The sequence below is a fragment of the Numida meleagris genome, chromosome 10, assembly GCF_002078875.1.
Source record: "Numida meleagris isolate 19003 breed g44 Domestic line chromosome 10, NumMel1.0, whole genome shotgun sequence".
In the NCBI taxonomy this organism is placed as follows: domain Eukaryota; kingdom Metazoa; phylum Chordata; class Aves; order Galliformes; family Numididae; genus Numida; species Numida meleagris.
The window spans coordinates 9,418,203-9,445,868 of NC_034418.1; the positions used below are offsets into that span (position 1 = coordinate 9,418,203).

Consider the following 27,666-nt stretch of genomic DNA (forward strand, 5'->3'; position numbering starts at 1 on the left):
TTAAAGCTGGCTGTAGTTTTTTAACTGGGTTATCAGACCTTGCTTCAGAAAAGCATTCTGCGGCATGGCAGTGTGACAAGCTCAGTTCCAGGCAATCTCAGGCTTTCTCACTCAGACTAGATAAGAGTGAAAGCCATCACAAAGGTGAGAGCCGCAGTAACCCGGGGCAAGGCTGGCTCCCCCTGCTCCCACATCGTCCTGATCCTGACAGAGACAGCTGCGACATCGACAACGCGCTGAAACTCGAGCTACATGACAGAGCAGCTGAGAATCCCAGAAGCAGTCTCAGATCGACCCGACAGATCCTGTCACTGCCTCTGAGCGATGACAGCCCCGTCACACGGCCTCGCTCGGGGCTGCGCAGCGCAGACAGGGCACACAAAGCAGCTGCGCTCCGGAAAGGGCTCCATCAGCTCCCGGTCGGCAGCCAGAGCTCAGGCGGAGCACCGCACACAGCCGGAGCCAGGGGCTGGCATCCAGCCGCTGCACCGTGACAAGAGTCGGGCGAGGCCGAGTTCTGATAGCTGCTCCCCGGGACCGGAGTGAAGGGGCTGGCTCCACAGGGAGACGGATCCGCGTCCCTGCGGCTGTCAGCGCTACCCAGAGCCCCGCAGGCACGGCGGGACGCGCTGCCGCCGGCTCCTGAACTTGCCCGAAGCCTTTACGCTGCTGAGAATCGGAGTTTTCAGAAGCACTGAAGTCACATCGTGCAAAACTCCCCGTAAACCCTTCCGGGATGAAATCCCGCCGACGCAATTCTTTTCCCCGAATACCCACGTTAGAGACATGGGAGAACGTTTCTCGTAGGACTCCGCATTTTCACAACATCGCCACAACCACAGGCAGCACAAAGTAACAAAAAGACGCGAGAGGACACAAATGATCACCGTCCGCCGACTTACAAATACACTCGAGCTAAGCTGAGCTTGGATAGGTGAAAAATACCACCCAAGGCAATGGAAAAGTTAAAAAAAGAAAAAGTTTTAGAAGTAGCCAGAGATAAATGAAGTAGGCCTCTCTATGGACGCCGAGTTCAGGTGCCGAGCAGTTCTCTGTGCTGCTCGTCAATGACTCCGAGCTTCAACAGCTGAAGCACAAGCCCCTTACCGCCGGGAGCACCGCACCGCTGCGGGGCGCACCCCGCCGTCCCTGCCCCGCGGCACCTGCACCGTTCCGAGGCCCGGCAAAGCAAAAAGCCCAAAGCTCCCCGCGGAGCCCACCCGCCCCGCCCCGCCCGCTCCCGGCCGAGCCCCGGGCACGCACCTGCGCGCTGCCGGACGCGGACGAGGATGTCCCACGCGGCCGCCGCCTCCCGGTCCAGGGGCGCCGCGACCGTCACCGCGCCGCCGTCCCGCTCCACAAGCAGCGGCGACCGCTCCGCGGGCGGGGACACGAGCTCGAACCGCGCTGCGGCGAAGGGCGCGGGCGACAGCGCGGCCAGGAGGGTGCCGGGCCGGGCGTCCTCGGGCACCGCCAGCGCCAGGGGAGCGGCGGAGGGCGGCGGCGGAGCTCGGCGGCGGCGAAGGGCGCGGGGCGGCGGGAGGCGGCGGGGCTGCGGCAGCACCTCGAGTTCCAGGGGCGCGCTGAGGCGCGGCGGCCGCCCGCGGTCTCGCGCGTAGAGGCGCAGCGGGATGGGCTCGCGCAGGTGCAGCAGGGAGCGCACCAGCACCACGCGCCCGCTGCGCGGCACCACGAAGAAGTGCGCGCTGCTCGGGCGGGCGAAGTAGCGCAGCTCCGCGTTGGGCCCCGCGTCCGCGTCCTCGGCGCGCGCGTGCCACACGGCGGAACGCAGCGCCAGCGTCTCTTCCACGCGGAGCCGCGTGACGCCGCGGGGCTGCCCCCCCACGAAGCGCGGCGCGTTGTCGTTGTCGTCCAGCACGCGGACGGTCAGGGCGGCCAGCTCGGCGGGGGCGGCTCCGCGCGACGCGCAGCGCTGGCAGCACAAGCCCAGGCGGAGCGCGTAGAGCGGCCGCGCCTCGCGGTCCAGCGGGCGACGGGTGCGCAGCCAGACGCGGCCCGAGCGGGCGTGCAGCGCCGCCTGGAAGTGCGCGTGGCCCTCGCCCAGCAGCTGCAGGCGCCAGCGGCGGCCCCGCACCTCGGCGCACCAGGGCTCGTGCCCCAGCCGGGTCAGCGGGATGCTCAGCCCCTGCACGCGCGTGCCCGCCGGCCGGTTCTCCGCCACCTGCCCGCCGAACGACGGCCTCCTCCTCCGCGGGGCGACGCGGGACGCGGCCAGCGCGCAGCACAGCAGCAGGCAACCGGCCGCCCGCCCGGCTCCGCGGGGCCCCATGCCGGCTCTGGGCCGGCCCGCCGCTGAGCGCGGCCGCGCGGAGAAGGGGCGGGCGGGGTGGGGCCGCGGCGGGGCGGGGAACGGCCGCCTGGAGGAGAGGGGCGCGCCCGTCCAATCCCCGCGGGCGGCGCCGAGGGGAGGGCGCTGCGGGCTCTGAGCGGCGGGGTGCCGCCGCACGTCCCGCGTACGCAGGCGGCCAAACCGCCCGGTGCCCTCCCTGCCCGGAGCCGCTTATCCCGTTCATGCAGTGGCGTCCCCCGGGCAGCCCGGCCCCGCCGCGAACTGAGCTCCTCCACCATCCGCGGTGCGCGGTGCCGCACGCACCGAGCGGGCTCTGCCGACAGCCGCGCGTCTGCGGGAGACGCGTCCTGCTGAGCTCTCTGTAACTTCGTATCACGTCGCAGCTGCTGAGTTCCAGCAAGCTTCAGATTCAGGTGCCGGCTGCTCGCGGCGGGTACCGAGCAACGGGGGCCCCACGAGTGCCCAGCTCCGCGGGACGCGGCCGAAAGGGACGAAACGGTCCTGGTGCGAACATAGATGTTCTGTGCATTGTCACCGTTCGTAACAACATTTGTAGCTCTTTTCTCAACTGCGAGTGTAAGTGATAACCCTTTCCCGTCTAATTTTGCAGGGCGGACCGCAATTATTCAGAAGCACAGCTGCTGTTGTCTAATCCTGGCCGGCCCTTCCTGCTGCTTTCTCACCACGCTTCACAATGTTTTCTTGGAATGTAGCAGTCAAATGGGTGCAAGAAACACCTTCTGTCACAGCGAGAGCAGAATCTTTCCTCTAACGCTGGAAAACTGAGGACATTTTCAGTATCTTTCAGTATTTTATAACAATTACTTTCCAGTTTATTTCAACCACCTGGAAGAGCCTCCCTGCTGTTAAACACGGTGTGCTGTATGCAAGCATAAGAAGGTTAGAATAAATGCTTTAATTATAATAATCTGCAGAAAAGGATATACTTCTCGGCCAGGAGCATCTCCTACATAACCAAGTTAGATGAGCCATACACACGTACAAACGTGAAATCTGAGGTGTGCTGCAGTCAGACAAGCCAGTAACAGTAAGTTCTCACTGAATAGCACACTCAGTACATTGTTTCCCCTGGCTGGTGCCTTATTACTTACTGAATTAATTACATTATTAATAATCTTAGTAAACAGCTCGAGGATCTTTAAAGGAGAGCTCTTATTAAACAAATAAGTTTTCATATGATAGCTTTTCTATGAATCAGAATTTTTATTTATGTGACTGATGTAGGCAAGTTTCTCAGCGTCGGGCCTAAAGGGCTGCTCAGATATGTGGTCTTCCAGATTCCACAGTTCTGCAGAAAAAGGCAAAACAAGGTGCAAGCTGTTTTAATCACAGTCTCACCCATCCCATCTCTCCTGATCTTTCTCTGTAGCATGTTCAGTCTGGGTTCCATTTGCTTCTTCTCCTAAGTGCTGATAGTGCAGTTTCAGGTGCTTCATGTGGGCACAAATACATTACCCGGAAAGTGAAGGAACAATCTGAGGTACAAACCTTTAGATGGGGAAGAAGAAAAAAAAAAAAAAAAAAAAAAAAAGTGGTCGTGTCTTAAATTCATGAAAAAGAAAAAGAAAAAAAAAGCTGATGTGGAAAACAAAAAACGCATCAGAGCATGTTAAGCAATAAAAATGGCATGAATGGCTTCAGCCATGTCAAAGTAACTATTGGCACTTCTGTAGCGGAGCAAATTCATGAGTGACAATCCTAAATTAGGTATATATTCTATATATAACATAGGTATTCTACACATTATATGTATACGTATACATACATATAGACACACACACACAGGATTTTCCTGTGCTGAAAGCCGGGCATGAACTCAAGCACTTCACAGATGTTGGACTGAGCCCTGCTTCAGTTCAAACAACCACATATAGAACAAAAGAAAAGGTTTGCATGCGATCTGCAGATTTGCTGGTACCACATTAATGATATTCCCCCAAAACATTTGTTGTTTATTGTTTAAGGAAGATCAGAGTTGGAAAAAAAAAAAAAAAAAGTAAGAAAAAAAGTCTCTCAAAAGAAATGTCATGAACAATGCTTTTCTTTGTTCCTCTTTCCCACCTTCTGCACTCTGAGGTCTCACACATCCGACTCACATCCACATCATTCAGTTTCCAGGCCTATTCTCTTCCACGTTTGTATTTTACGTACAGCTCTGTAAAACCATCATCCTGACATGGCACAGTGCTTCTCAAGACTGAATTTATTATTTAGAGCCCACTATTAAGGCGCTTATTGACATTGCTGCACTGCAAGTCATCCTCACTAAAATTTTAATTCCGTTTAGAAATGACTAGGCAAGGATTTCATCAAGCAAGGAAATCTGGTCTGTCTCCCAGTCAGAACCACTATAGAGCCTGCAGCATTGCCATACCTGTAGGTATGTGATTGGAAGTGCTCAAGGAAGGAGAACGTTTTGTTCATGAGCTTATTCATGTGTGCCATTGTGCTACTGCTACTACACGGTGTCATTTTTAAGGATAACTACAAAGTTCGTGTAAGCATCACTGAAAGAAATATTATTTATTGAGATTAAAACTTCATGGGAAAAATATATATATATATACTTTTCCTGATCCCTCTAGTGTCTGAAATCGAGGCTCAAAGGACGTGGGAAGGAACCCGCTCCTCAAAATTAATCTCATGAAGATTTTTACGTCTTAGGAACAGCACTGAGAACTTTTCCCGTCACTCTGCTGGATCAGTACAGTACGGGCAGTTCATTGGCCCTTGCAGCCCAGCTGGTGATGCTGAGCACCTTTCGCAGCCGACAAATGCATTCAGTACAGGGTCCCTTTCCAAAATATCATTTTTCTCCAGCCATTACAGAAACATTACTATTTCTTCATCACAATAAACGATTTTTCATCCGTTAACCCTCTGTGAGAAGACTAAGGGCTGACGTGTAGATGACTCCGCTGACAACACGCACCACAAACGCGGGCAGAGGCTCCGGTACGCGGGCTCCGTGCTGCTGAGGAAGCCGGCCGGCGGGCAGGAGCAAGGGGAACACAGCCGAACGCGAGACACACCTATCTACAAAGCTGGACGAGGATCGGGACTGCTGCAGCTCTCTGACTGAATCAGAGCATACTGTGGTACAATGGAGCGTGAGCTCACGGCGGCACGGACGTACGATGCAGACTGACGCCTCATCCGTGAGAACAGCCTCACAGCAACAACTCCAGCGCGGGCGGCTCCTGCAGCGCGGCCCGAGCCGCGCAACTCGTTCGTGGAACTCGGGCTCCCTCTGCTGCCAGCGCGAGGTGAAACCCCGAAGCGCTAAGCACGCCGAACGCGAACGCTCGAGAGCGGAGCCGCAGCGCCCGGGCAGAGCGCGGAACGGGCCCCGCTCCCTCGGGTCCTGTCCCGGCGCCCCGCGCTCCCGCTTTTTCCAGACTCCTCGCTGAGGTGCTCGAGCCCGCGGTTACAAACGGTAACCCCGGCAGCTCCGCCGGCTGCGAGGGAACGCGTGGCTGCTGAATGAACATCCGGTGGCTTTATTTAGAGAACGTATTTTGGACAATTTCACTTAAATGCACCGGAACACCGAAGCGCGGGCGATCCCCCGCGGGTTACTTTCGAGCAGCGGGCAGAACCGCCCCGACACCGGGCTGAGTCCCCGCCCCGCGGCCGTCAGACGGGCGGTGCCGGCGCATGCGCAGCGCGGCGGCTGCGCGACCGCCCCTCAGCCATGGCGGACGAGGAGCTGGCGGCGATCCGGCAGCAGCGCCTGGCCGAGCTGCAGGCCAAGCACGGGGTAAGGCGCGGGGCCCCGCCTGCCGCCTCCCTGCCGCGCAGAGGGGAGCGGGGCGGCCTTCCCCGTGAGTCGGGGCGGCGGCCCGAGGCTCGGTTCCACGGCGGCGGCCCGGGCCTGCGGCGGCATTGAATTTCATTCCTCAGTAGAGCGCTTTCACGGGTTTAATAGCTTTGTACGTTTCCTGAGCTCTGCGAAACGCTGTTGCCTCCGCTGCAGCGGGGAGGCCTAGCGGTGCCCGGAGCCGGAGCGACCTGCGGGCAGGGCCAGGGACAGCGGGCAGGCCCAGGCTGGCGTTGAGCTTTATGGAGACAGCACGGCCTGGCCGCTGCTTGGGCAGTGGATGCTTGTGTTCAGGTGTACCCCCCAGGCCGGGTTGGCTCACGTTGATCTCTGCTAAAATATTTAAACTTCTTGTCCTGGGAGGAACGTTTTTGGATTATGACAGTGTTTTATTCTCATCTCATTCTTTAGGATACTTCTGCTGATCCAGCACAACAGGAGGCAAAACAGAGGTACCCGTGCGAACTGCTGACTTTCAGTAGTGTCTTGTCTAATCGTTTTGAATACCTTTTTTTAATATTAAGTTTCTCTGCAATTCCCAGATGAGTTTTAGATGTTGGAAGAAACCATCAAGAAAGAAACTGAAACGTGAAAGATTTTAAGTACAAGGGAAAAAAAGAAACAAGGCAGTTCTGTACTTTCCAAAGTAGAAAAGGGAAAAAAATAAGTAGGGACTGTTGAAGGAAGTTGAGGTGAGAGCTTAGGGCTTGTATTAACTGAAACACACAAACTAAAACGCCCAACGTATGGAGACTTACTGAAAATGGCTAAATAAATAACAAGGTTTAATTCTGTCTTGCCGTTGTATGGACTTCTTTATGCTTGATCAAACTAAACTGATCACAGAATCTTTACAGCGGACAGCGTGGTTTTATCTTTCTGGCAACATGTAATGAACAAATAAAAGTACTAAGGGGAACTCTGTCTTGATTTCTTGTGAGATGTCAGCTAATGTAGTAGCTTTATTGTTGATGTGTACAGCTGCCCATGGCAGAAAATGCTATAGAAGAAAATCATATAAATATAGGCTTCTGTTCAGTTATATTAATGGAAGGTCTTCCATAAACTTTCTTGTCTTGTGCATATTGTTTCTGGTGCTTGAAATTCTCCTTCTACTGCATATCTTATTTTCATTACAGGGAAGCAGAGATAAGAAATACAATTTTAGCTCAAGTTCTTGATCAAGCAGCACGTGCCAGATGTAAGTATCCAAGAAACTTTTAAATAAAGAATTGTCACCTCCTGTGCTCCAGTGCTGCTCAAATCGAGAACATACATGCCTGTATAGAGGCCAGACTATTAAAAAAAAAATTGTTGAGGGGAAAACTAGTTCAGCTTCACAACTGGTGATGTCAGTGAGGGGAGTGGTCAGGTGACATCTGAATGATGTTAATCCAGTTCTTCCTTGAAATAATAGTAGGAACTGTAGTGAGTTAAAATTAGTTAATCTAACAAAGAACAAATATTTAATATTAAGAAATAAAGCTTTTTCTTTTATCTTTGTCAAAATCCCTTCTTCAATTTATTTCATTATCCTGGTACGAAGAGTTTCCTAAGAACTTTAGTATCTAAAATGTGACAGTGAAGATACTCCAGCATGTTCTAAAACAAACTGAACAGAGCCCATTTTTGTTGCAGTAAGCAATTTGGCACTTGTGAAACCAGACAAAGCAAAAGCAGTAGAGAATTATCTTATACAGATGGCAAGATTTGGACAGCTACCTGGAAAGGTGAGTTATGTCTTGCTTTTTTTTCTAAATTTTCTTGCATATATTCATTTTCAAATCTAATTCCTTCAAAAATATTTAATGTTTTTAATATCCATGGAATTAAATAACTGAAAAAGGCACTTAGGAACACTTCTAACTACTAGGGTATAATTCATCAGTCAGATACCTTTTACAAGGAAAAATGCAATTCATTTGTTTCATACTAAGCTTGTTTCAGAATGTGTTTATGACTTCTCCTTTCCTAGATATCAGAACAAGGTTTGATAGAAATACTTGAAAAAGTGAGTCAGCAAACAGAAAAGAAAACAACAGTAAAGGTAAGTTTCATTTCCTATATATTATTTATTATAGATATTATATGTAAAGTAATATATATTTGTAATATAATATGGTTATAAACTCAAGCAGAAAAACTGCATGTAGTGGACTGTTTCAGCATAGAACTTCCCTTTGTATTTACCATCACCTCTCTTACCCACACTGATAAGTATTGGAATTACATCCTTATGCATAGTCTAATTTGCAGGTATTATCACTGGGATATCAGTGTTCTGCTGTGAGACAGACCTCTGCTGTTGTTCTGTCCCATTATGCCAGGTGGGGACTGGAAGGTTGTGATGGGGTGAAACTTCTGCTCCCCAGTAATAGATTGTCAGATGGGTGGAGTTTGAGAGACTTTTTCTGTGTTGGACTTACTGTGACCCTTGAATTTTCACTTCATATATTTCATTTTAGTTCAACAGAAGGAAAGTATTGGATTCTGATGAAGAGGATGATTATTGAATACTGTAAGACTGCCAAATAAATGGCCTGGACGAAGGCAACAGTTACCAGGCAGAATGCAACATCTGAAAATGTTTACGTTTCTTTACTTTTTTTTAATATATATATATAAATATGTATAAAGGCCAACAAATGAACTTGTCTTGTAAAATACACCTGAGAAGGGGATTTTATAACTTAAATTTTTGTAGTATAAGTGGCCTGAGCAGTGTGGAGTTCTCCACTGCTTGAGTGGCATGAACATTGTTGCCCCTTACTCAGTGTGTAAGCTATGCTTTCAGCACCTGCGCACCCTTAACGTGCTGCTAGTGGAGATACGGTAACATGAGAACTTAAGTGTAAAGCTGGGAACGGCCACTCCCTGCAGGAGTTTAAAGGACTTACCTCCAGAGACTAAGTCGCAGAATTGTTAGAAGCAAGATTTCCTGAGCCCCTGAAGGAAGCCTCTCCAGCAGCTGACAGACTCTTTACTGGAAGTGTATAAATTGAAGTTAAAGCATCAAAGTAGTGATTCTTTGCGTTCGCATCGGGGGCAGTCTCTATTAAGGAAATTGTTACCATCATACAATTGAAGTGATCCCCTACAAAACAATCAAGCTATCTCAAAAAAAAAGCAAGTTAAAATTAACTGTGTAATTGTAATACAGCACTGTTCAGACATTTGGTATCGTGCATTCTTAAAGCTACCTCCACTTTTATCAAATGGCTGGAGTGTTTCTTAAAAAAAAAAAACAGTTTTCCTACATTTCTGCAACTCCTGCATGCATAAAGTAAAACCTGTGCTGTACATTTATTCAAAAACATTGTGCTGATAAACACTCTACAACCACAAAGCCCTTTGAGATGATTTAACATCTATGATCCCAACTGCACTGTTTTTTTTTGGAACAGAATAAAATTGTTTAAAGTGAACAGTAGTAAGTGTGTTATTCCTGTACAAATAGCATGCCTTCAGCATGTCTGTACTACACGCTGCTGGGAACAACTTCTAGGAGTACTCCCTTCAAATGTTATTTGAATTTGGACTTTGATCATCATGTCTTAGAATATTAATATATTTCTTTAATGATAGGCTTGGTTAAGCTTATCATTATCATTGTCAGAGGAATCTTTCACTTACCTAAATCATTTGTTAGACGTTATCTGGAACTGGTCAGGATTTAAGTGCTTTGATGCATACACTACAACTCCCAAATGCCTGGAAGTAAGCTTTGTCCTAGACAGAACACTGAAGTAAAAGTGAGGCATGGTTTGGTCACTAAAGCAGGTTTGGGTTCAACAGGACAACCGTTCAGTTAGAACAACAACAGAAAACTCAAGCTACATTTGGTTTTGTGGGCTTTTTTGGAGAAATTTTATATTTCACTCAAAAGAGTTTTTCAAAGGCAAGCACTAGTGCAACATTTAGCCAGTTCATGTAAAATACAGCAAGAGTGCTTTTCCTAATCAGCCCTTCTCGGTATAATATTAGTTGTGCTTAATGTTCTACACTTGTGCATAGTCTCAGTGGCACCTGGTACTACCCACAGACGTAACAGCAGCAATTAGACATGCAAATATGTGGCACTTCAGAGCATCGCTGTTCCTGCATCTGTGCTTTGTGACTGCTTACTGAGGACTATTTCTCTACTCTGTTTAGGTCCTTACAAAAAGCCAGTTGAAGATGATAGAATCGTTTGAGTTGGAAGGGACCTTTAAAGGTCATCTAGTCCAACTCCCCTGATGACTAGAACTTCCAAGCTTGCTCAGGTAGTGCAGGAGTATCCCTGTACAGCAGGGATATGTCTATCTGTCTCATCAAACAGGCTAAATTTTAAAAGTAAAGTTAACCGAACAATTGCATAGTAATTTATATCAAGATGTTGCAGCTATTTCATTGCTCACATAGAATACAATGGAACACTTTATGCTTCAAATATAACAATATTTAACAATTTGTTTTCCATAATCCGTTGTAGTCAAAATTAGTTTTTAATAGAAAACAAAACTAAATTCAGAGTTCACATCCTCTGATACTTATTTCTAACACTTTTCAAAGGTATTTAATAAACTATCTCAGAACTTGTTTCCAATGCTACTCAACTGTAAGAAGTGTTCTGCACTTACACGCTGTAGCATAGTATCACCAGTATTAAACTATTGAGCTGATTTTTCTCATCCAGATCGTCAAGAAATCTTAACATAATTTAGGTAAAACGCATACTGTAATTAAGACATGAGCTAAATTTTCAGTACTTAGTTTGGAAATCAGATCTATAAAATTTCAGTTCTATCTTGAACTTTACAATGAATCTCTAGAATAATTTCAAAAACATCCCAGGCAAGGATAAGCGACGTGCTCCAGGACAACCGCGTACTGCTGCAAGAAGAAAAAAGACTAGTTCATCCGTTCAGCCCTCCTCTTGCTCTTTTGGCTTGCTGTAGTTAACATCAATCCCACCTTTTTTTTTTAATGGAGAAGGAATTTGTAAGTGAAAATATTCAGTTTCACGAATAATTCTGTATTTAATACTTGTATGCCTGAAATCCAAAACCACATAACCTACTAACAGCAATCTATAAACGTAGAGCGGAAGAGGGAAGAAAGTCCTATTGAACGTGACCGTAAATTCCAACAGATCCCCTCAATTTACACATAGACACAAGGTGAACTCTTCAGATGCCTACAAAACCAAAAGGAAGTAAATCTACAAAAACAATGCAATGCTTTAAATAAGCACTCAAAGAAAACAGCATTTTCAAGAATTACTTTACTAGCTTTTTCTTTCCATCTTTTGGCACAAATCCAAGGCACATTAGAAAAATCAGATGAACTCATAAACTGTTAGAAAAATAAACACAAGATCCTCAACTCCAAATGTCCGAATGTGCACTTGCTGCATATTTTACCTCTTAGATTAAAAAGTTAGTTGAAAAAATCACCAGTACGTCCTCCAGCTTTGTACTTTGCCAGGCAGTTTACTAATATTGCAATTAAAAGAAACAGAATTATTCATACAAATATTTTATGAAATAAAATGAAAGCTGGATGTGGTGAGCCAAGGATAAAAAAATACCGCACTTAGAAACCTGGCTTGTGCTATGTACACGTTTTCCTACCATAACTGAAACAGTAGAAAATGTCCGAATCTAAGCAGCCATCTCAGTTACGTAGGAGCTTTTGAGTCTTCAGTGATCACCTCTGGGAAGGACCTATTCCAACAAAAGCCAACTGATGTGAGAGGTACCTTTCAGAAATGGAAGTTCACTTCTTTAAATAACAGTCTGGGTTCAGGCTCTTAAGCAGCAGTTTTGTCTGCAGATGTCGCCCAGGTTCAGAATAATGAATATTTGTGCATTCTCTGAATGGCTTGCTTTAGAGGAAAAAAAAAAAACAAAAAAAAAACAACCTTAAAACAATTCTGTGTGTCCTTATGCACTCTTGCTTCCGCACATTTTTTAATTAGGCTGAACACTGAGTTGACAGTTTAGCCTTGCAAGGGTTCTCTACTTTTCCCCGCTGTCTTGGCTCCTAAAAAGAACTTGATATTGCAGATCTGATACAGGAGAGCATTGCAAAGAAATTAGGAAAGATTAGTTCCCTTTATACTAATAGCATGTATATATGTCTAACATGGTGTCACAGATGTTACGGACTATTTTTTTCTCAGCTACTGAATTATACAGAAATATATACTATAATGGTTTATAGTATTACAATAAAAATATACATTTCAATTACCTCTGTCAATAAATAGTTTGTTATCCAATATATCTTTATATATATAAATATATATATTTATATATATTTATCCATTGTAGTGGTAAAAACTGAAAATGCAAAAATTATTCAAAGACTTTAAAAACAAAGTGGATGGCTGAAAAATACAATACAGGGTTTGGTCTGGTTTACTGTTACATATAATTTTTAGTAAGTGCTAAGTAGAACAGGAAGGTAACTTTACTGCCTACGTGTCAGTACTTCCCTGTTTGTTGAGATCAGTAACGATCTGGCTCTGTAGTTACCTCCAACACAGACAGAGGATTCAGTCTTCAAAAGTTCTAGGAACATTCTGTTTCCGCTGAAGAGTCACCCCTGGATTCTCTTCTGAAGGCATAGCTTGCGAGTGTCACTGAATTCTTTGATATAGAGCAACGGGATGCTGAAATCAACACCACCTAGTTCCTCAGCTTTTGGCATCAAAGTTGCACTTCTTTGTCAATGTTTGGAAAGCAAGTCATCACAGCAGTCTCTTGATTGTGAAATACTTGGACTTCCAGGGCTGGATAAACTGTTACAGCTGACACTCTCTGCTGAAAGAGGCACATTAACAGTGTGCCTCCGGTGCATTAATTTACTCCTACAAGGAGTTTCTATCATGTCATCATGTTTCACAAACTCGCCACTGCATCCTGGGTCGATAATCTTAGCTTTGTTCTGGTCCCGTGTTTCAACAGATTTTAACTTGGTTTCATCAAAGCTTTTAATAGCTAACTGTGGGAAGAGAAGAATGGCACATTAAAAGCATTGTCTGGTTTTTCATCACAGAAATGGAAAATTAGAATAGTTACTTGAATATAATTATCACATTAACGTCATTATATTCTTGACACTGAGAACACAGTCAAGAATTAGAAATAGTGCACTCTGTAGGACAGTTATCATCTTCAGTCTAAATATGTGAAAACAAGAAGAGACCAACTTGCCACAGCATACACATCAATCAGTACCGGAACTGAAGAGACAATCAGGGCATTCTAAAACTTATTTTCCAATATGATCTTACCTCTTAAAAACATCTCTTGTAATGCAGGTCTTAAGTTACTGTAACAGCCATTTCTCATACCACTAAGAAATGTGCAAGCAGTTACAGAGAGAGGCTCTACCAGATACTAAGAATTATGTCCAAAAGCCAAACTGCTTCCAGATCTGTCAGGGGAGAGACCCTGCTCTCCTTTTTCAAGACTCTTTTTCAGTCACTCCAACTACTCTTATCTTCCATTTCTATATGTGCTTCTGACTTTTCTTTTACAAAGGGGTGGCTCTCCTTGATCACTGTCCACTTTGCAAATTTAGATTTAAAAATTAGAAATATATATCTAAAAAAAGGCCAAGCATGCTAATGACAGATTGTCCGAGAAAATAATTAAAGGCAAAAAATAATTATAATACCCTTTTGCTGAAATAATGGCCAAAAATTGAAAAAGTTTCAGAAAGAGATTATGACCTGTAAATTTACAGAGCCGTGACAGTCAAACATGGTGAATGTGCTGTATATCATTGTCACAAATTAGTTTGTTTTTGTCACCTGGTGTATTTGCATGACATGCTGCCTTTGGTGATCCACAACTATAAAATCTAAATCTCACATTTAATTAGTGGGATATTATCATTAATGCTAGAAAGAACTAATTAAATATTACAGTTTTATGACATTACTTTGGCATTCTCAATTTGCAAATATTAAATCTAATGAGAGATCCATGAAATAGAAGAGCATTTCATTTTATAGATGAAGATAAGAGGCAGAGACCGCATTTCAGAGGCTATATCAATCTAAATAGACAGCTACTGAACCAACCTGGTAGAAAATTGCATTCTTTAGAATAGGTTTGTTTTCCTCCTGACTTAGTATGCCAGAAAGGCTCAGCGAGATTTCCAGTAAGAGTCACAGCCAGTGCAAAGGAGGAAGAGGGAATGCTTGCTTTGGGGGTAGGGCAGCATCCAGCAGCTACATTGACTTAGGGTGCCACAGTACGCCCAGCCACTGATGAACTGACCACACCATATAGTTGTGATACAGCTGACAATGCAACATCCATTTTTCTATCTCCCTTGTGAAAAGTCTCCACCTAGAAGCAATGTATCAATTTACTGACAAATTTCTCTCTTGTAAATAGCACCTCTACTTGGCAACATCTATTCTCACAATATGCACTTTCTCAAGCATATCCTAGATTTTGCTGGACAAGCAACAGAAAGGACAAATCAAACCTGCAAAAAGAGGTTTAAGAGATTTAAAAGGAAGTATGAGAAGTTTAAGAGATGGTACAGAAGTACAATTAAATCTGGACAAGGATGGAACATTAGCAATTTCACAAGCACATCAGAACCTTGGGAATTTGCTGACCACCACTAGTAAAGAGATTTTCCTGTTACACGTATCTACATTCATAGCAGATATATATTATACAAGTAATGTGTTTCCTCTTACCTGGTGGAAGAACTGATAGTCAAAATTGGGGACACTTTTATCTCTTGTTATTGTTCTTCGTAAATGTTTTCCTCTAAAATATATTTTAAAGAAATTAAATTTAACTTCATAAAGAAACACTATTTCATTTAGTCTTTCCACAAGTCTTGATGAGGGAAAACCCACTAGGTGGCACTATCCCAGCACACAAAGGAAACTAACTATCTGACAATCTTTCCACAAAAGGACAGCCTACTACTATTTCCTATGTTTTAGAATCATAGAATCCATTGAGTTAGAAGGGACCTCTGAGGGCCGTCTGGTCCAGCTCTCCTGCAATGAACAGGGACACCACAGCTAGATCAGGTTGCACAGGGCCTTATCCAGCCTCACCTTGAAAGTCTCCAGGGACGGGGCATCATTTTATCACAGAATGTACACTGACATTTGGAAGATCATAGCCAAAACCCAATCTCTGAGTGAAGCAGTAAGATATTTTTAACAGCCTGGCTCAGAAATTGCTGATTTATGGCATAGCAAGATCAGTGCAAAAACTATTGTAAGTATGTTTCCCAGCACTCCTCCAGAGGCCAGCTCTTCCCCTTCCTGCTTCACATCACATCACTGCTGTTCACCACCACTGAGCATGCCTAGAACATCTGTCTGGTGATATTAACGTGCACGCCTCCACAGATTAACATCTACTGTCAAATTAGTCATATCTGATGTGCAACAACGCTTGGCCCACTTTTGGGCTTCATTAACAGTTACATGTTTTGTTTGCTTATGGGAAACGATAAATGTACTTCCAAGAAAGCTTCTGTGCTTACTTGTTAAATCTGTTGATTGATTGGACGAGTTGATGTTGTCTGCTTATGGGATCATCGGCTTTCTCACACGGCTCAGAACTCACTAGGGGTTTAAAAGAACAGGCAGCTAAAAGTACAACTTAGTCACAATTAAGAATTTTTTTAAAAGTTCTGAATGAAAAGTGATATCTATTGGCAGATGATTTACATTTTAGTAGCAAAACTACAATAGTAATAAGTTGAATGAGTCACCATTTCTCCTTGAAAACTTTAAACCATTGTAAGTTGCAGGAGTAAGCATTCTTGATCAGATTAGTATGACTGGCCAAGCTTCTGGAGAGACCATTTAATTCTGGACTTTGAGGCTCCTAATTCCAATTTTTACAAACCTGTACAACTAAAGTTATTCCACCTCTTCATTAATACTACTTAGTTATGTCTTTTGCTGGTCTTTTAAAAAATATTCCCATGATATTTGAAAGGACCGTGTCGGTCTCTGGCATCAGCATATGGTGACACATTTTGTTTTAACAAAATATTGACGTTCTTCCCTCAGGAAGCAGATGAGGTACTTCGAAAAGTCTAACTAAAACTCACGGATGCTGAAATGGGCACTTCTGCCACTCCGTTTCCCTCCCTCCTGGCCATGCAGCCTCACTGCTTTCTTTCCACAGTTGGGATGGCAGCAGGCACTTTGCTAGGCTGAGTCGTGGAGCTCAGCACAAAACTCGTTAATTGTTACACTTCTTCTCCTCTGTTTGTGAACTGTATCAGCAGGGAAATAACCTGTAAAACCTCTGAGCCAGCATAAGGAAGCAGTGGATAAGGACAAGAGCAGAGGGAGGGAAAGATGAGGTGATGACAGACCAGGAGTAACACCATTTCTTTTAAGTGGCAATAAGCTGCTACATCAGCTCAGCTGTACTGTCAAACTGTACCATGTGTCTCAGCATATTTGCTCAGACTGTACAAAATGCTGCCATTTACAGAAAGGCATTCTTTTGCAAATATTGCTTGCTGGCCTAGAAAATTATTTCTGTAGTTTTGATTTCTGTCCCATAATCTGAGAGACAGTAACTCACTGAAGAATCACTGCGTAACCTGTTCTAGGGCAATGTAAATGGCAACCAGAGGTGATTTAATCCCTTTTTCTTTGCACTGAAATGGACAAGTATTGCATGGTTAATTATATCGTCTCAAATGTGCTATGTTTTTTAACAAGAAATGCTTTAGTATGTAGAATTCCCCACTATGCACCAAAAAGTGAAAACTGAGTTTGTAGAAGATGTCACATATGTAATTAAAATCTGCTGAATTTAGTTATATTATTGTTTCCTATAATAAATATGAAAAACAGTTGGCTATTCTTTAATTATATGTAAATCATATTGTCACACATGAATTCCTAAATCTCTCTTTATTCGTAACAGTGGAAATAGGGCATGTACCTTTTCTTCTTATCTTGATAGTAGCATGCTGCTCACATTCCTTTTCTCCCTCTGCTGACGTAGGTACATAGTTTGCTGCTGTTTCCAGCAACTTAATGATATTTGAATTCTTAATTTTAGAAGTTTCCATTTTCATCAGTGTTGAAATGAAAATAAGGAAAGAAAAGTACAATTTTAGAATTACAGTCCGTGCAGGTATGTTAGCTGCAAAAATGAATGTACACAAAAATACCTCTTTATAAATACAGACTTCATATCAGCTTGACTCTGGACAAAGCCTGTGTTCCATAAGGTGCAGTGTATCAGATTGCTTTTGTAGTCTTTGTCTACTACTTCAAATCATACCATTGATGGGTAAGCTCATTTATGATTCATTGATAATATGCACACTGAAATTGATGCAGTACAGAATTTTGTGACCATTATGCTACATGTCAGAAGCGATTTAAGTACAATGAGATGGGAACCATGCATCAAATCATTTAGAGAATAATTCCTTATAACCTAGTATTAATAAAATGAAAGCTCAGAGTTGATGATAAAAGATATCAAAAAGCACAAAGAGCAAAACATGGTGGGTGAAACAAGATTGCTAGCAGGGCAACTAATTAGAACAGGGTGTTTGTTTTCCTACAGTCAACATTTCTGCGCTCTCTGCCACTACTAGCATTGATTTTAATGCCATTTTCATACACATATGTGCTTTCACTCTTCCTAGGCTCATCCTTTTTGTCTAGGATTTTTACTTTAGAAGCCCTACAGTTTTCACATATCACAAGTCACGGTACAATGAACAGGCATCTTAGTATTTATATCACATATAACTTTTGAATATAGATGTCTTGGCCAACAAAGGGCTGAGAATGCTGCTGTGACAAACAGTTATATTTGTTTTACATTCTGCCTATGGAACTTTAGAAAATCGAATGTTGGAAGCAAACTTTCTGCGCTCACCGGCTCAGCACAGTCTGCAGGGGTGCAGTTCCTTTCATTCCGTATGTGTGTCATCGCACCATTCTGAAGCAGCAAGTCTACCAGGGCTTCGTTCTTCCCTATCACAGCCTCGTGCAGCGCTGTATTTCCTTTGGCATTAGAAAGGTTAACAGAAGCTCCATGCTGGACAGCAAAATAAAATCAGAGTTATAAAGAAAAAGCAGCATAAAATTGAGATAGCACATTATTATTGTGCTTCTCTCCCCTTTCATTTTCTATGTAGCAAAGAGAACAAAGCAACAGCAGCATTGTAGCTGCTGTTATACAAAAACAGAAAGCATATGCTAGCAATCACTAGTTCAACAATAAGCCACCTGGCCATATTATTATTTCCTACTCTCTCATAGCCACAATTTCATGGAGAAACTCATTTCATTTTTTCTATGTATCTACTATATAGACCAAGTCTAAAAGTGGCTTTAAAAAAAAAACAACACACAAAATGCTGAAAAACTCCATTTGATACAATCACAAGCAAGAAAACCTGCCATCTGCTACAGAGAAGTTCCATAAAGGCAGTTAGCTGTACAATCTCAAAGTAACATTTATCTCATCAAAAACTATGAAATGAGGGAGAGGAACAAACACACATTTTTTTTCTGAGTAACTTTCATGGAGAAAAGCTTAAATAATAATATTAATCTGAGTCCTAAATAAGCACGGATACCACATAGTCTTCTGAACACTGTTTTCAGTGATCTTACCTGTAACAACAAGGCAGTAGTCTCATACTGACCATTCAAGCATGCATAAATTAAAGGAGTATTTCCATATATATCCTTTTTATTTTGTTTAGCATTGTAATCCATTAGACATTCTACCACCTGTTGGAAGAAATAACTTTTTAATTTAAGATACTATCTAACCGCAATCATGCACATTTTTTATACGTATTTGTAAATTTAGAATGAAAAAGGGATGGAAGAAAAAAGATTGATGAAAACAAGTGTCACTTTTGCCAGGTGACAAGAAGCACTAATTCTTATCATACTAGTTTCCCTATTTTAGGTCATACAAACCAACCAACCACCACCTCAGCCTTAAGAACCATTAAATTAATTTTAACTGTTAACTGGTTTATCTTGTGCTAACTTCACAGGAGAGCTTTTTGCTGGTGGTTCTGTGCTAAATAGCTTGCAGTTATGAAGAGGCTCCGTTACCTGGAAGTGACCTTTCTGGCAGGCTAAATGAAGAGGCACGGCATGTTCTGCATTCTTGGCACTGATACTGGCTCCATGTTTCAACAAGAGAGAGACAAGGTCAGAGTGTCCATGCAGTGCAGCCATATGCAACGGTGTAAAACCATCTTGGTTTGAAACATTTACACCAAGGCCATTAGAAGGGACCCTTGCAAATTTCTGTTAAGGAATACACAAAACAAAATGCATAATTAATTCTGTTATTTTTTATTGACCAAAAAGCGATCAAATACCTACTAAGTAAAACACCAAGCAGATGGACAGACATTACAAGAACTCCTACAGAACCTCACTGAAGACCTTCAGGAAAACAGCTGGTAAAGCAGAGCAGTTTGGCAGTACTTTTTTTCTCTTTTCTTCCAGTATGATAGCTTCATATATAGAAATTCCAGGCAAAGTATTCATGTTATTAAAAAGGTGATAAAGCTGACCAGGTTCAGATGGAAGTAAACCCCAAAGTTTTTACACAGCTGTTAGGATGCTGCTACATACAGAGTGGGTGTTAATATTTTATGAGTTACATTTCACAAACAGACGCTCATGCTCTTGCAGACACTATGTACCTATTTTACTGCACTAGATAATACTACTAGGTAATACAAATAATAACTAAAATTATTTTTATTCATGTGCAAGCATCGTCGTCCCAGAGCACAGATTCCCCCATGAGGAGTCAAGAAAACTACCTGGAACATGGCTTACACAGCAGTGTTTGTTTTCATTCCTCTCACAAACTGCATGGGGACCTAATGTTCACAGCGGTAGATAATCTTTCATTCTGCCTGTCCTCGCTGTTCTTTAAAAGGTATGCCTATCCAGATCAGTTAACAAGCCTACTGAATGAAAAGCAGAAGTCACAAATATATTCCACAGCCAGTGCCATTCCTTCCCCGACACCAGCAGAACTTCATACTCTCTAGCTGTGGCATCTTTAACACACGGTCTCTATATTCAGAAGTGCAAGGACACAAGTTATCAAAGAATAAACCACAGACCCTGCACAAAAGAAGTGTAAGGTAGCAGTGAGGAATTTAGAAAAACTTAAGCCATCTCACATTTTTGCTTTTTACTCTATGGATACTTTAACCTCAAAATAGCCAATGCAGTGAGAATTTATACTTTGATTTATTTGGCAATGGCTTATCCAGCTATGTATGCCTTAAAACGTAGCAATTCTTCTTGAAGGGCAAGTAATTGGCTTCCTATTTCCAAGAAGCCTAGATCATTCCTTAATTTAAAGAAAAAAAAAAAGTTTTTTAAAACCTCTCTACTCCACGACAAATAAGTCTTTGTACAATTTAATATCACCAGATGAGCTCTGTTATGGTCTGTGCATATTTAATTGCTTTTTGGACATAAATACAGAGGTGTTGGGCAATATGAATGCTATTTCCCTAGAGAGAGAAGTTGAATTACACGAACACAAATTATTCTATTTACAGAATAAATATTCCAACCTTTTGTGCTGGCCCACATTTTGAGCACTGGCATAATGGATGGCAGAATTCTGGTTTTGATGTACTGACTGTGTCATCTTCATCTTCTAAGTCTTCTTCCGTCCATTCCAAGAGATAACGTACCTGGTATAAAAAGCAAGTCCTCCTTTATAGAGCCCAAAGATTCCACATCCTAATAAATCTGCATATCTGCATCTTATAGGAGTACAATTTTACAAACATACAGTTGTGAATATCTCAGGAAGAGTATATAGCTACTTCCTAGATCACTTCCCCTAAGGCAAATTAAAAAATCAAATGTTATTGTTGACAGAGCAGATAGAAAATTCACCAAGTATAGCAGTGAAGTAAATTATAAATGACTTCCTGCTGCCTAATCAAGACTTCAGTGTTCACCTCCGCTCAAACCTTCCAAATCCCTTTAGCTCAGATGATGATTAGACTGAGATTTGTGCCAGCTCGCGTCAACGTGAATTTTCTTTCATCTTTTTCTTTAACAAACATAAGAAGTGGCAAGGATAACGACATTTAATCAATATCCAAACTTTGCAGGGGCACTGACTTTTCTTAGGTCTGTAACTTCCCAGAAGCTTGACAGTTTTACTTTTCCTCAATGTATAATGCCTCCTTTTTAAGAGAGAGCTCTTCAGTGAAACCAGTCCTAGGATTCAGTGCACTCCTGTAGAATCTGCAAGCAGTGACACTTACTGCATGTTAAGAAATACATTTTTATGCTGGAATACATGAATTCAGTGTAAACTAAAGATATCTTAGAATTAGTCATGTCTCTATCAAGGCTCCCCTATTGCAGCATCTGACCATGTTATACTTGTAGAAAATAGTGTGAGAACCTCCTTCCAAAAAGTTGCTACATAACTGAAACGTTTTTGGGGAATAAAGCTTAATCCTTTCTAGATAGATCCTCCCTCCATACTGTCCTCAGATATTTCTTTCTCACTAAAGACTCAGAGGATTTACCAAAGTGAACTGAATGTTATTTTCAAAATGCAGAATTGTCATTGGGTCAGCTAATTAAAATAACTGTCGCTGATTAACATAATTATCTCTAATCCAAAGTATAATTGCTTTTGAAGTTTGCAGGTGCTATGAGGATGACAAAAGTTGTGTTTTTCTGGCTTCTTGAAGAATCACAGCATAATTATTATTTTTGTTGCATCTTCCAGTTCCATGGCACTTTGTTTAATGCCTCCTCTTGCAAAGCTGAACTGGCTGTCAGAGGAGAAATCTACAACAGCACTAATGACCCTTCTGATGCTTCTGTTCCTATGGAGACAGACCTCGGGCCGTCAGAACAAGACAAGAATTTTCAAATAACCTTTTTTTAAATAGATATGCAAGCTGTAGATGATATGCTGATATGCAAGCATGTATGTATGCATGCCATCCAATTAAACAGTTCTCTTTCTAATGAACAATTTTACATGAACTTGAGTAATGTGGAAAGTAAAGCCACAAAAAATAAGGTGACTCTGTCATCTGAATGCATAGATTAGATTTCTAAATGCTTCTCATTGATGATGTCTCTTGACCAGTGCTAGATATTTATTTTCTAGCAGATTATAACAATATATGTAATTTTCCTTAAATATTTTATGACAGTTTAGATTTCAACAAAATCTGTGAAGAGCTAATAGTAATAAACCCTTGTTTACTATTTGCCAAGGCAATAGTAAATATCACTGCTGTATATATTGCTGCTTCCTGAAAGGCCTTAAGGGCTGACTTGGAAATAATTGCTAAGATTAAGCTATGTTGTAAACTAGAATCATGATATTTATATTTCTTTCCCATGATTCTTTCCTCTATCTGCTGATGAATAAATTCCTTTTTATCAGCAAACTGGGACAAAATACATGAGAGAATCTGTATGAACATTGTATGTATTTTGTGATGTACATAATCTCTTTTTATTATGACTGTGTGATTAGGATGTGGAACTCCCAAAATACATATCACCTAAATGATATTTTTAGAATATGCCTCCAGAAGAGAAACCCTGCATTCTCACACAGGTTCATGGCTTTGTCCTGCGAAGTACAAAACAATTAAGAAACATACAGCTTTACATATGATTTGAAAATATAAAACTTGTAAAGATTTCTAAGCAACACCTTAAATTTTTCAGTGGAACGTCATTGGAAACATCTTATTTTTCAAATTTCTAGTCATAAATGGCCGTAGTAGCTCAAAAGTACATCAAGACAACAAGTATCACAAGTTCCAGGACACCAGCTCTGAATCTGATACTATTATAAACATCAACTCATCTACTGAAGAGAAATGTAGACTACAGAAAAGTTGTATGCTCCTAAGGTAACTCCTATTCTGCATTGACTGATGTCACCGAAAATTTCTCTAAGTATAAAATATAAATAAAAGTGTATCACAATAACCAAATAAGGGCCCATTTCTCATTTATACTGCCTATGCACATTTATTACATGCAGCAAGTACAAAATAAAGAGTAGACAACATTCAAATCATTAGATAATTCAAAAATGTAGGAATTAAAAAGCATTTCTGGATTTAAAAACATTGTATTACTAGAATGTACCAGAAGTCAACAAACTTTGAAGTGTAAATCCCACCACTCAATTTCCAGAATGTACATCAGTTCACATACAGGAACAGAGAGGACATACTTTTGTGACACAGGAACAAGCAGCTGGGAATAGTAACCCTTTACATTGGCTATGCTGTCAAAATCAGATTTTCCTAAAAACTCATCTGTTTTTCCCTGTTTTCTGATGACCATATATCCAGTTCAATATTATGATCTCAGTACACGTGTATTTTTACTGTTCTACAAGGCACCATGCTCTCTATCTAACAACATTGGACAGTGCAGCTTGAGCACCTGCAAACAAATAAATTGCCCTTTCCCACAACATTCACTTTCAATGTGGTTGCCCTGAATAATGCTCTTCCCAAGTTCTTTGCATCTCTTAGAGATGGCTAGGCATGCATTTTTAAATAGCAGTATTTCGTAAGGGACAAAATTGTTTAAACTGGCCAAAACAGAAAACAAAAGAGGATTCTAAAATATATAAAAATACAAGATGCAATTCACAAAATGCCCCCAGAAGAATACCGAAGTCAATATGCACAAAAATCACACTATGAACCTAGGGAGCAGCAAGAGCAAGGGTCAAGAAAAACCATAAAAATAAAACAGAAATAGTGACCTTGTATATCAGGAATATTGGGATAAATTAAGACAACTCCACTAATACTAAGCAAGCAGCAAACTTCCATCTCCTTGGATTTTACTTGTTATCTGTTCTACCTCTTCTGGCAAACTGGAACATAGAGCTCTGTTATCTACACCACAGCTTGAGTACAGACGATTAATGGGATAACAGAGGTTTCCAATGGTATGCATTGATACATTTTTAAGGTAAATCTCAGCTCTTGGAAGTCACGAAAATTTCTTCTTCTTTTCAAAAATTGCTACCAACAAAATTCTGATGAAGATGACCCAGTAACAGCTCTTTCAGATGTGATAACTTTTTTTCAAAATCATAATGGCGCCCCAATAAATATCATTAATGTAATTTAAACCTGCGATTAAAAGAAGTATATTTAATTAAACCAACAGCTCCCCTCTAGCTGACACTGCGTTATACTGCTCACATTCATTTCTTTACCGCATGAGGTCATGAAAATGTCAAAATAATAGCCCTCAAAGCACTGTAGGTAAAATGATTTAAGACATCAAGTAAAAATCCTCGGTAGAAAACAATCTCTACGTGATTGTTTCTGAAGGAAGATACTAAGTGAAGCATTCTTACCTTATTATTTACAAATAACTTTCTCAATTTGAATGAGGTAAATTGGAATTCAGCAATATTCAACAGCCATTTTAAGACTCACCATTTCCAGATCTCCATCGGCAACTGCTCTTAGGAGTTTTTCCACCTATGTATGAAGAAAACAATTTATTTGCTTTGTTAGTATTAAGCTGCACATGGAAAATCCTGTCTCCCTTGCTAACTCCTAAGCTCATGTGGATGGATTAGTGCTGGCCATTTTATATTTGCTAATGAAGTTTTAAAGAAAAAAAGTCTTCCTTTGAACACAAATAAATACAAAAGCTGTGAATTCACAGTCATTCAGTGATCTCTGACTTGCTCAGTTAAAGATAAATAGTACTTAACTAAATAGAAGACAAGTAGTCCATATATAAGGAAAGCCATATAAGCTGTTACACATTATTACGCTGCTTCAGCAGCAGCTGACCATACATTTCTGCTGTGAATTTAAAACTAAAGAAAACCCTACTCAAGTGGAACTCCTGCCCTGACGAACATTACTGCTGTCTGGGCTCTTGTCAACTTCAGCAAATTATTCCAGCACTGCACCAACATCACCAAAGAGACTGCTGTGAGAACAAAGCTGTTTCAGTCAAGTTCAATTTCAAGTTGAAGATGTCATGGAGTAACAGCTAGAGTTGCATTTCAATCTCTATCTTAATATGATAAAGATTGTTCATTACAGCTGTATCTCTACACATTTGTGACAAATGCTCAGTGTGTTGTACAGAAAGATATAACTGATAGCAATAAAATACTTTCACCTCTCACTGTTATAGAAAGCATGCTATCATGGAAAAGTCCTTTCAGAAAGCGTATGTGACAGTATCACTCAAAGGAGGCACTATTATTCATTTAACAGAAATAAATGGACACTCCTTGAAAGTTGACAGCTTTACTTATGTTACTAATGGCAGTTTACACATCAGTAACATTGAGCTTAAGTTTCACCACTACAGTACTTCAAGTAGCCTTCACTTTTCTGGAAGGGTGGGGAAAAAGGGAATTGTTGATCTATTCTGAAGTTGAACATAGCCCAGCCCACTAGAGTACAAACTAGCTGTTTTTCACATTACAACTCTAGTCCATTCTGGGAAACAGAAAGCTGTTAGCAAGATATAGAGTTTTTAATTTTTAAAAGGCACAAATGTACATAAAATGTTTCTGATTAACTCTACATTTTGTGCATAAACTATCAGCTCCTTTCTATAGCATTTCTGGAAGGAATTTTATTATTAATTGTTTTATGCCAGGTAAAATATCAATAAAGTTAAGAATATTTAAAGTATGTTACATTTGGATAAACAGAATGGTTATGTCGGCCTAGATACTGCTAATGGATGTGGAGTGGTGAAACTCTGCAAGAACAGCAAGTGACTTTTAAGGATACTTAAGAATTTCTCTGCAACTACTTAAAGTAGGAAGTGAATCTCAGATGGAAGACAAGCAGGCTGTGACTGTAATATTTGGTATAGCAAACGTGGAAGAATGAAACTAAAAGGAAGTCATATTTCACTGGTCTGATCTCCTTTAGGGTTTTAGCAGAACAGGACAAATCTTGTACAGGCAAAAGACCAGAGGCTAGATTAAATCTCTCCATCCCTTTTTATTTCTTTTTAGGGAAGCTACTAAATTTTGTTTTTCCACATTGCTACAGTTCTAATAAAAGATGAAGTTCCCTGAAGTCATGCACTAGGCACTCAAGGCATCATTCTTCTTACCCAACTTGGAATGTCTAAAAGCCATCTGTCTAAATCTAAACTCTCTCCCTAGTACCCGCAAAATAGAATGCAGTCAACAAACAACACCTGAGTACAGCTCAGCTCAAATTAAGCATCTAAGATGTCTGGATGAATGGTGCTCTGGAGGTACTAACTTCTCTCCACTGATTAAGGAGAAAAACAGGTGACTAAACTTAAGACGATTGTCTTTCAGACATGTGAAGGTAGGTAAGCTGCATCCTCTGCACATGCACATCTAAAATGGACTACATATACTAAGAAGATCTGTACCTCCCTTAAATTTCCCTTAGCACAGTTTCCTAATCATACAGAATAATGTCACCATAGAATGCAAGCTCTTCATGGTTTTCAGGGATCAGTCCTACCACATAGGAGATACCTAAAAGCAAGTGATCCACAAGCTCTGATAATTTCTTTCCAAAAATAACAGCTTCCTTAGAGTTCTAAAAACTGCCCCAGGCTCTAACAGTGGAGAAATATATAAATCTATTATGCAGCTTATGGATTATTTATTAAGAGTACTTAGGCTAAAAATGACTGCTACATGCATTTCTCCATCTTTCCTGCTTGCTTTCTTGCTCCTCTGTGGAAAGTAAGTACTGCCCTTTATATGTAAAAATAAAAGAAAAAAAGCCACTTGATGACATCTACTGTAACTCACTCACATACTCAGTTTTTCTGCTGCTGAACAGAAATTGTGTTAAGAGTTATTAGTTCCAACAAATGACATTCCACATTTATGTGCCTGGGTCTTCTATTCTTTCCTTTCCAAGTTGTAATCGAGACACATTCAAGACATATGCCATAACTAGCAGTAATAAAGATCCTACTGCATTCCTTTAATCCATGATCTAAGCCTTGAAGTCTGGAAATCTGACCTTATCAGTTTCCCATTACTTCCAGTGGCATTCCGTTTATGAGGATCTCTCAGGATTAGGCCCTTGTCTCTTTGCTTAGTAAGAATAACAGCAGTGAGTCCATTTGAAACCTGGCAAACAGAACTGACCTAAAGCTGGATTACAGGAAGAGGTCATTAACCCCAAGAATATAAGGTGTAAGCTGCTTGTAATCTTCTCCCCTGGTTTGAACTACAGTCTTAGCTCTCAGGAGTGACAAATTTGTTCCCTCAAGGAAAAGCAAATCCGCAATCTATCAGGTAAAGTTTTACATGCATTAGACCTCATTTACAGAGCCTGAGCGCACAGAGAGGTACACTGACATCTAGGCTCCCACACAGTAAATAGATATCAAAGTGTGAATTAATATTGTCCTTTTGGCCAACTTTATATCTATAAGCTTCCTGACGATTTTAGGAAATTTCGGAAAGAGGAGAACATTATAGCAGAA

At 41.6% G+C, this 27,666-nt stretch overlaps 3 protein-coding genes across 7 annotated transcripts in view; 1 reads left to right on the forward strand and 2 right to left on the reverse strand.

The window, feature by feature from the left end:
* LOC110404525 (neural-cadherin-like) overlaps window positions 1–2,290 on the reverse strand; it is a 43,973-nt gene extending 41,683 nt beyond the window's left edge. The window contains exon 1 of the mRNA XM_021408892.1: window positions 1,264–2,290. Coding sequence (XP_021264567.1) covers window positions 1,264–2,290 — 1,027 coding nt within the window. The remainder of the gene's footprint in view (window positions 1–1,263) is intronic.
* PDCD5 (programmed cell death 5) lies at window positions 5,784–9,397 on the forward strand. Its single transcript, XM_021408425.1, has 6 exons — window positions 5,784–6,092; window positions 6,564–6,604; window positions 7,292–7,353; window positions 7,791–7,882; window positions 8,128–8,199; window positions 8,618–9,397. The coding sequence occupies exons 1-6, from the start codon at window positions 6,027–6,029 to the stop codon at window positions 8,663–8,665; spliced, it is 381 nt and encodes a 126-aa protein (XP_021264100.1). The 5' UTR covers window positions 5,784–6,026; the 3' UTR covers window positions 8,666–9,397.
* ANKRD27 (ankyrin repeat domain 27) overlaps window positions 11,401–27,666 on the reverse strand; it is a 42,196-nt gene continuing 25,930 nt past the window's right edge. For 2 of the 5 annotated variants that reach the window (XM_021408401.1, XM_021408402.1), the window contains exons 21-29: window positions 24,639–24,683; window positions 20,745–20,867; window positions 19,249–19,446; window positions 18,793–18,912; window positions 18,050–18,211; window positions 17,096–17,204; window positions 15,669–15,750; window positions 14,860–14,932; window positions 11,401–13,139 (exon numbers count right to left, since the gene is read on the reverse strand). In XM_021408401.1, the coding sequence (XP_021264076.1) occupies window positions 12,864–13,139; window positions 14,860–14,932; window positions 15,669–15,750; window positions 17,096–17,204; window positions 18,050–18,211; window positions 18,793–18,912; window positions 19,249–19,446; window positions 20,745–20,867; window positions 24,639–24,683 (1,188 nt within the window). In that variant the 3' untranslated portion in view covers window positions 11,401–12,863. Of the gene's footprint in view, window positions 13,140–14,226; window positions 14,498–14,859; window positions 14,933–15,668; window positions 15,751–17,095; window positions 17,205–18,049; window positions 18,212–18,792; window positions 18,913–19,248; window positions 19,447–20,744; window positions 20,868–24,638; window positions 24,684–27,666 lie in introns of all 5 variants that reach the window. The other 3 variants (XR_002442143.1, XM_021408403.1, XR_002442144.1) reach the window with 3 other exon arrangements.

Bases quoted from the DNA above. Each gene is read 5' to 3' on its own strand.
- PDCD5 (XM_021408425.1), top strand. From the start codon at position 6,027: ATGGCGGACGAGGAGCTGGCGGCGATCCGGCAGCAGCGCCTGGCCGAG. The intron at 6,093-6,563 runs GTAAGGCGCGGG...CTCATTCTTTAG, and splicing joins AGCTGCAGGCCAAGCACGGG to GATACTTCTGCTGATCCAGC. The intron at 7,354-7,790 runs GTAAGTATCCAA...TTTTTGTTGCAG, and splicing joins TCAAGCAGCACGTGCCAGAT to TAAGCAATTTGGCACTTGTG.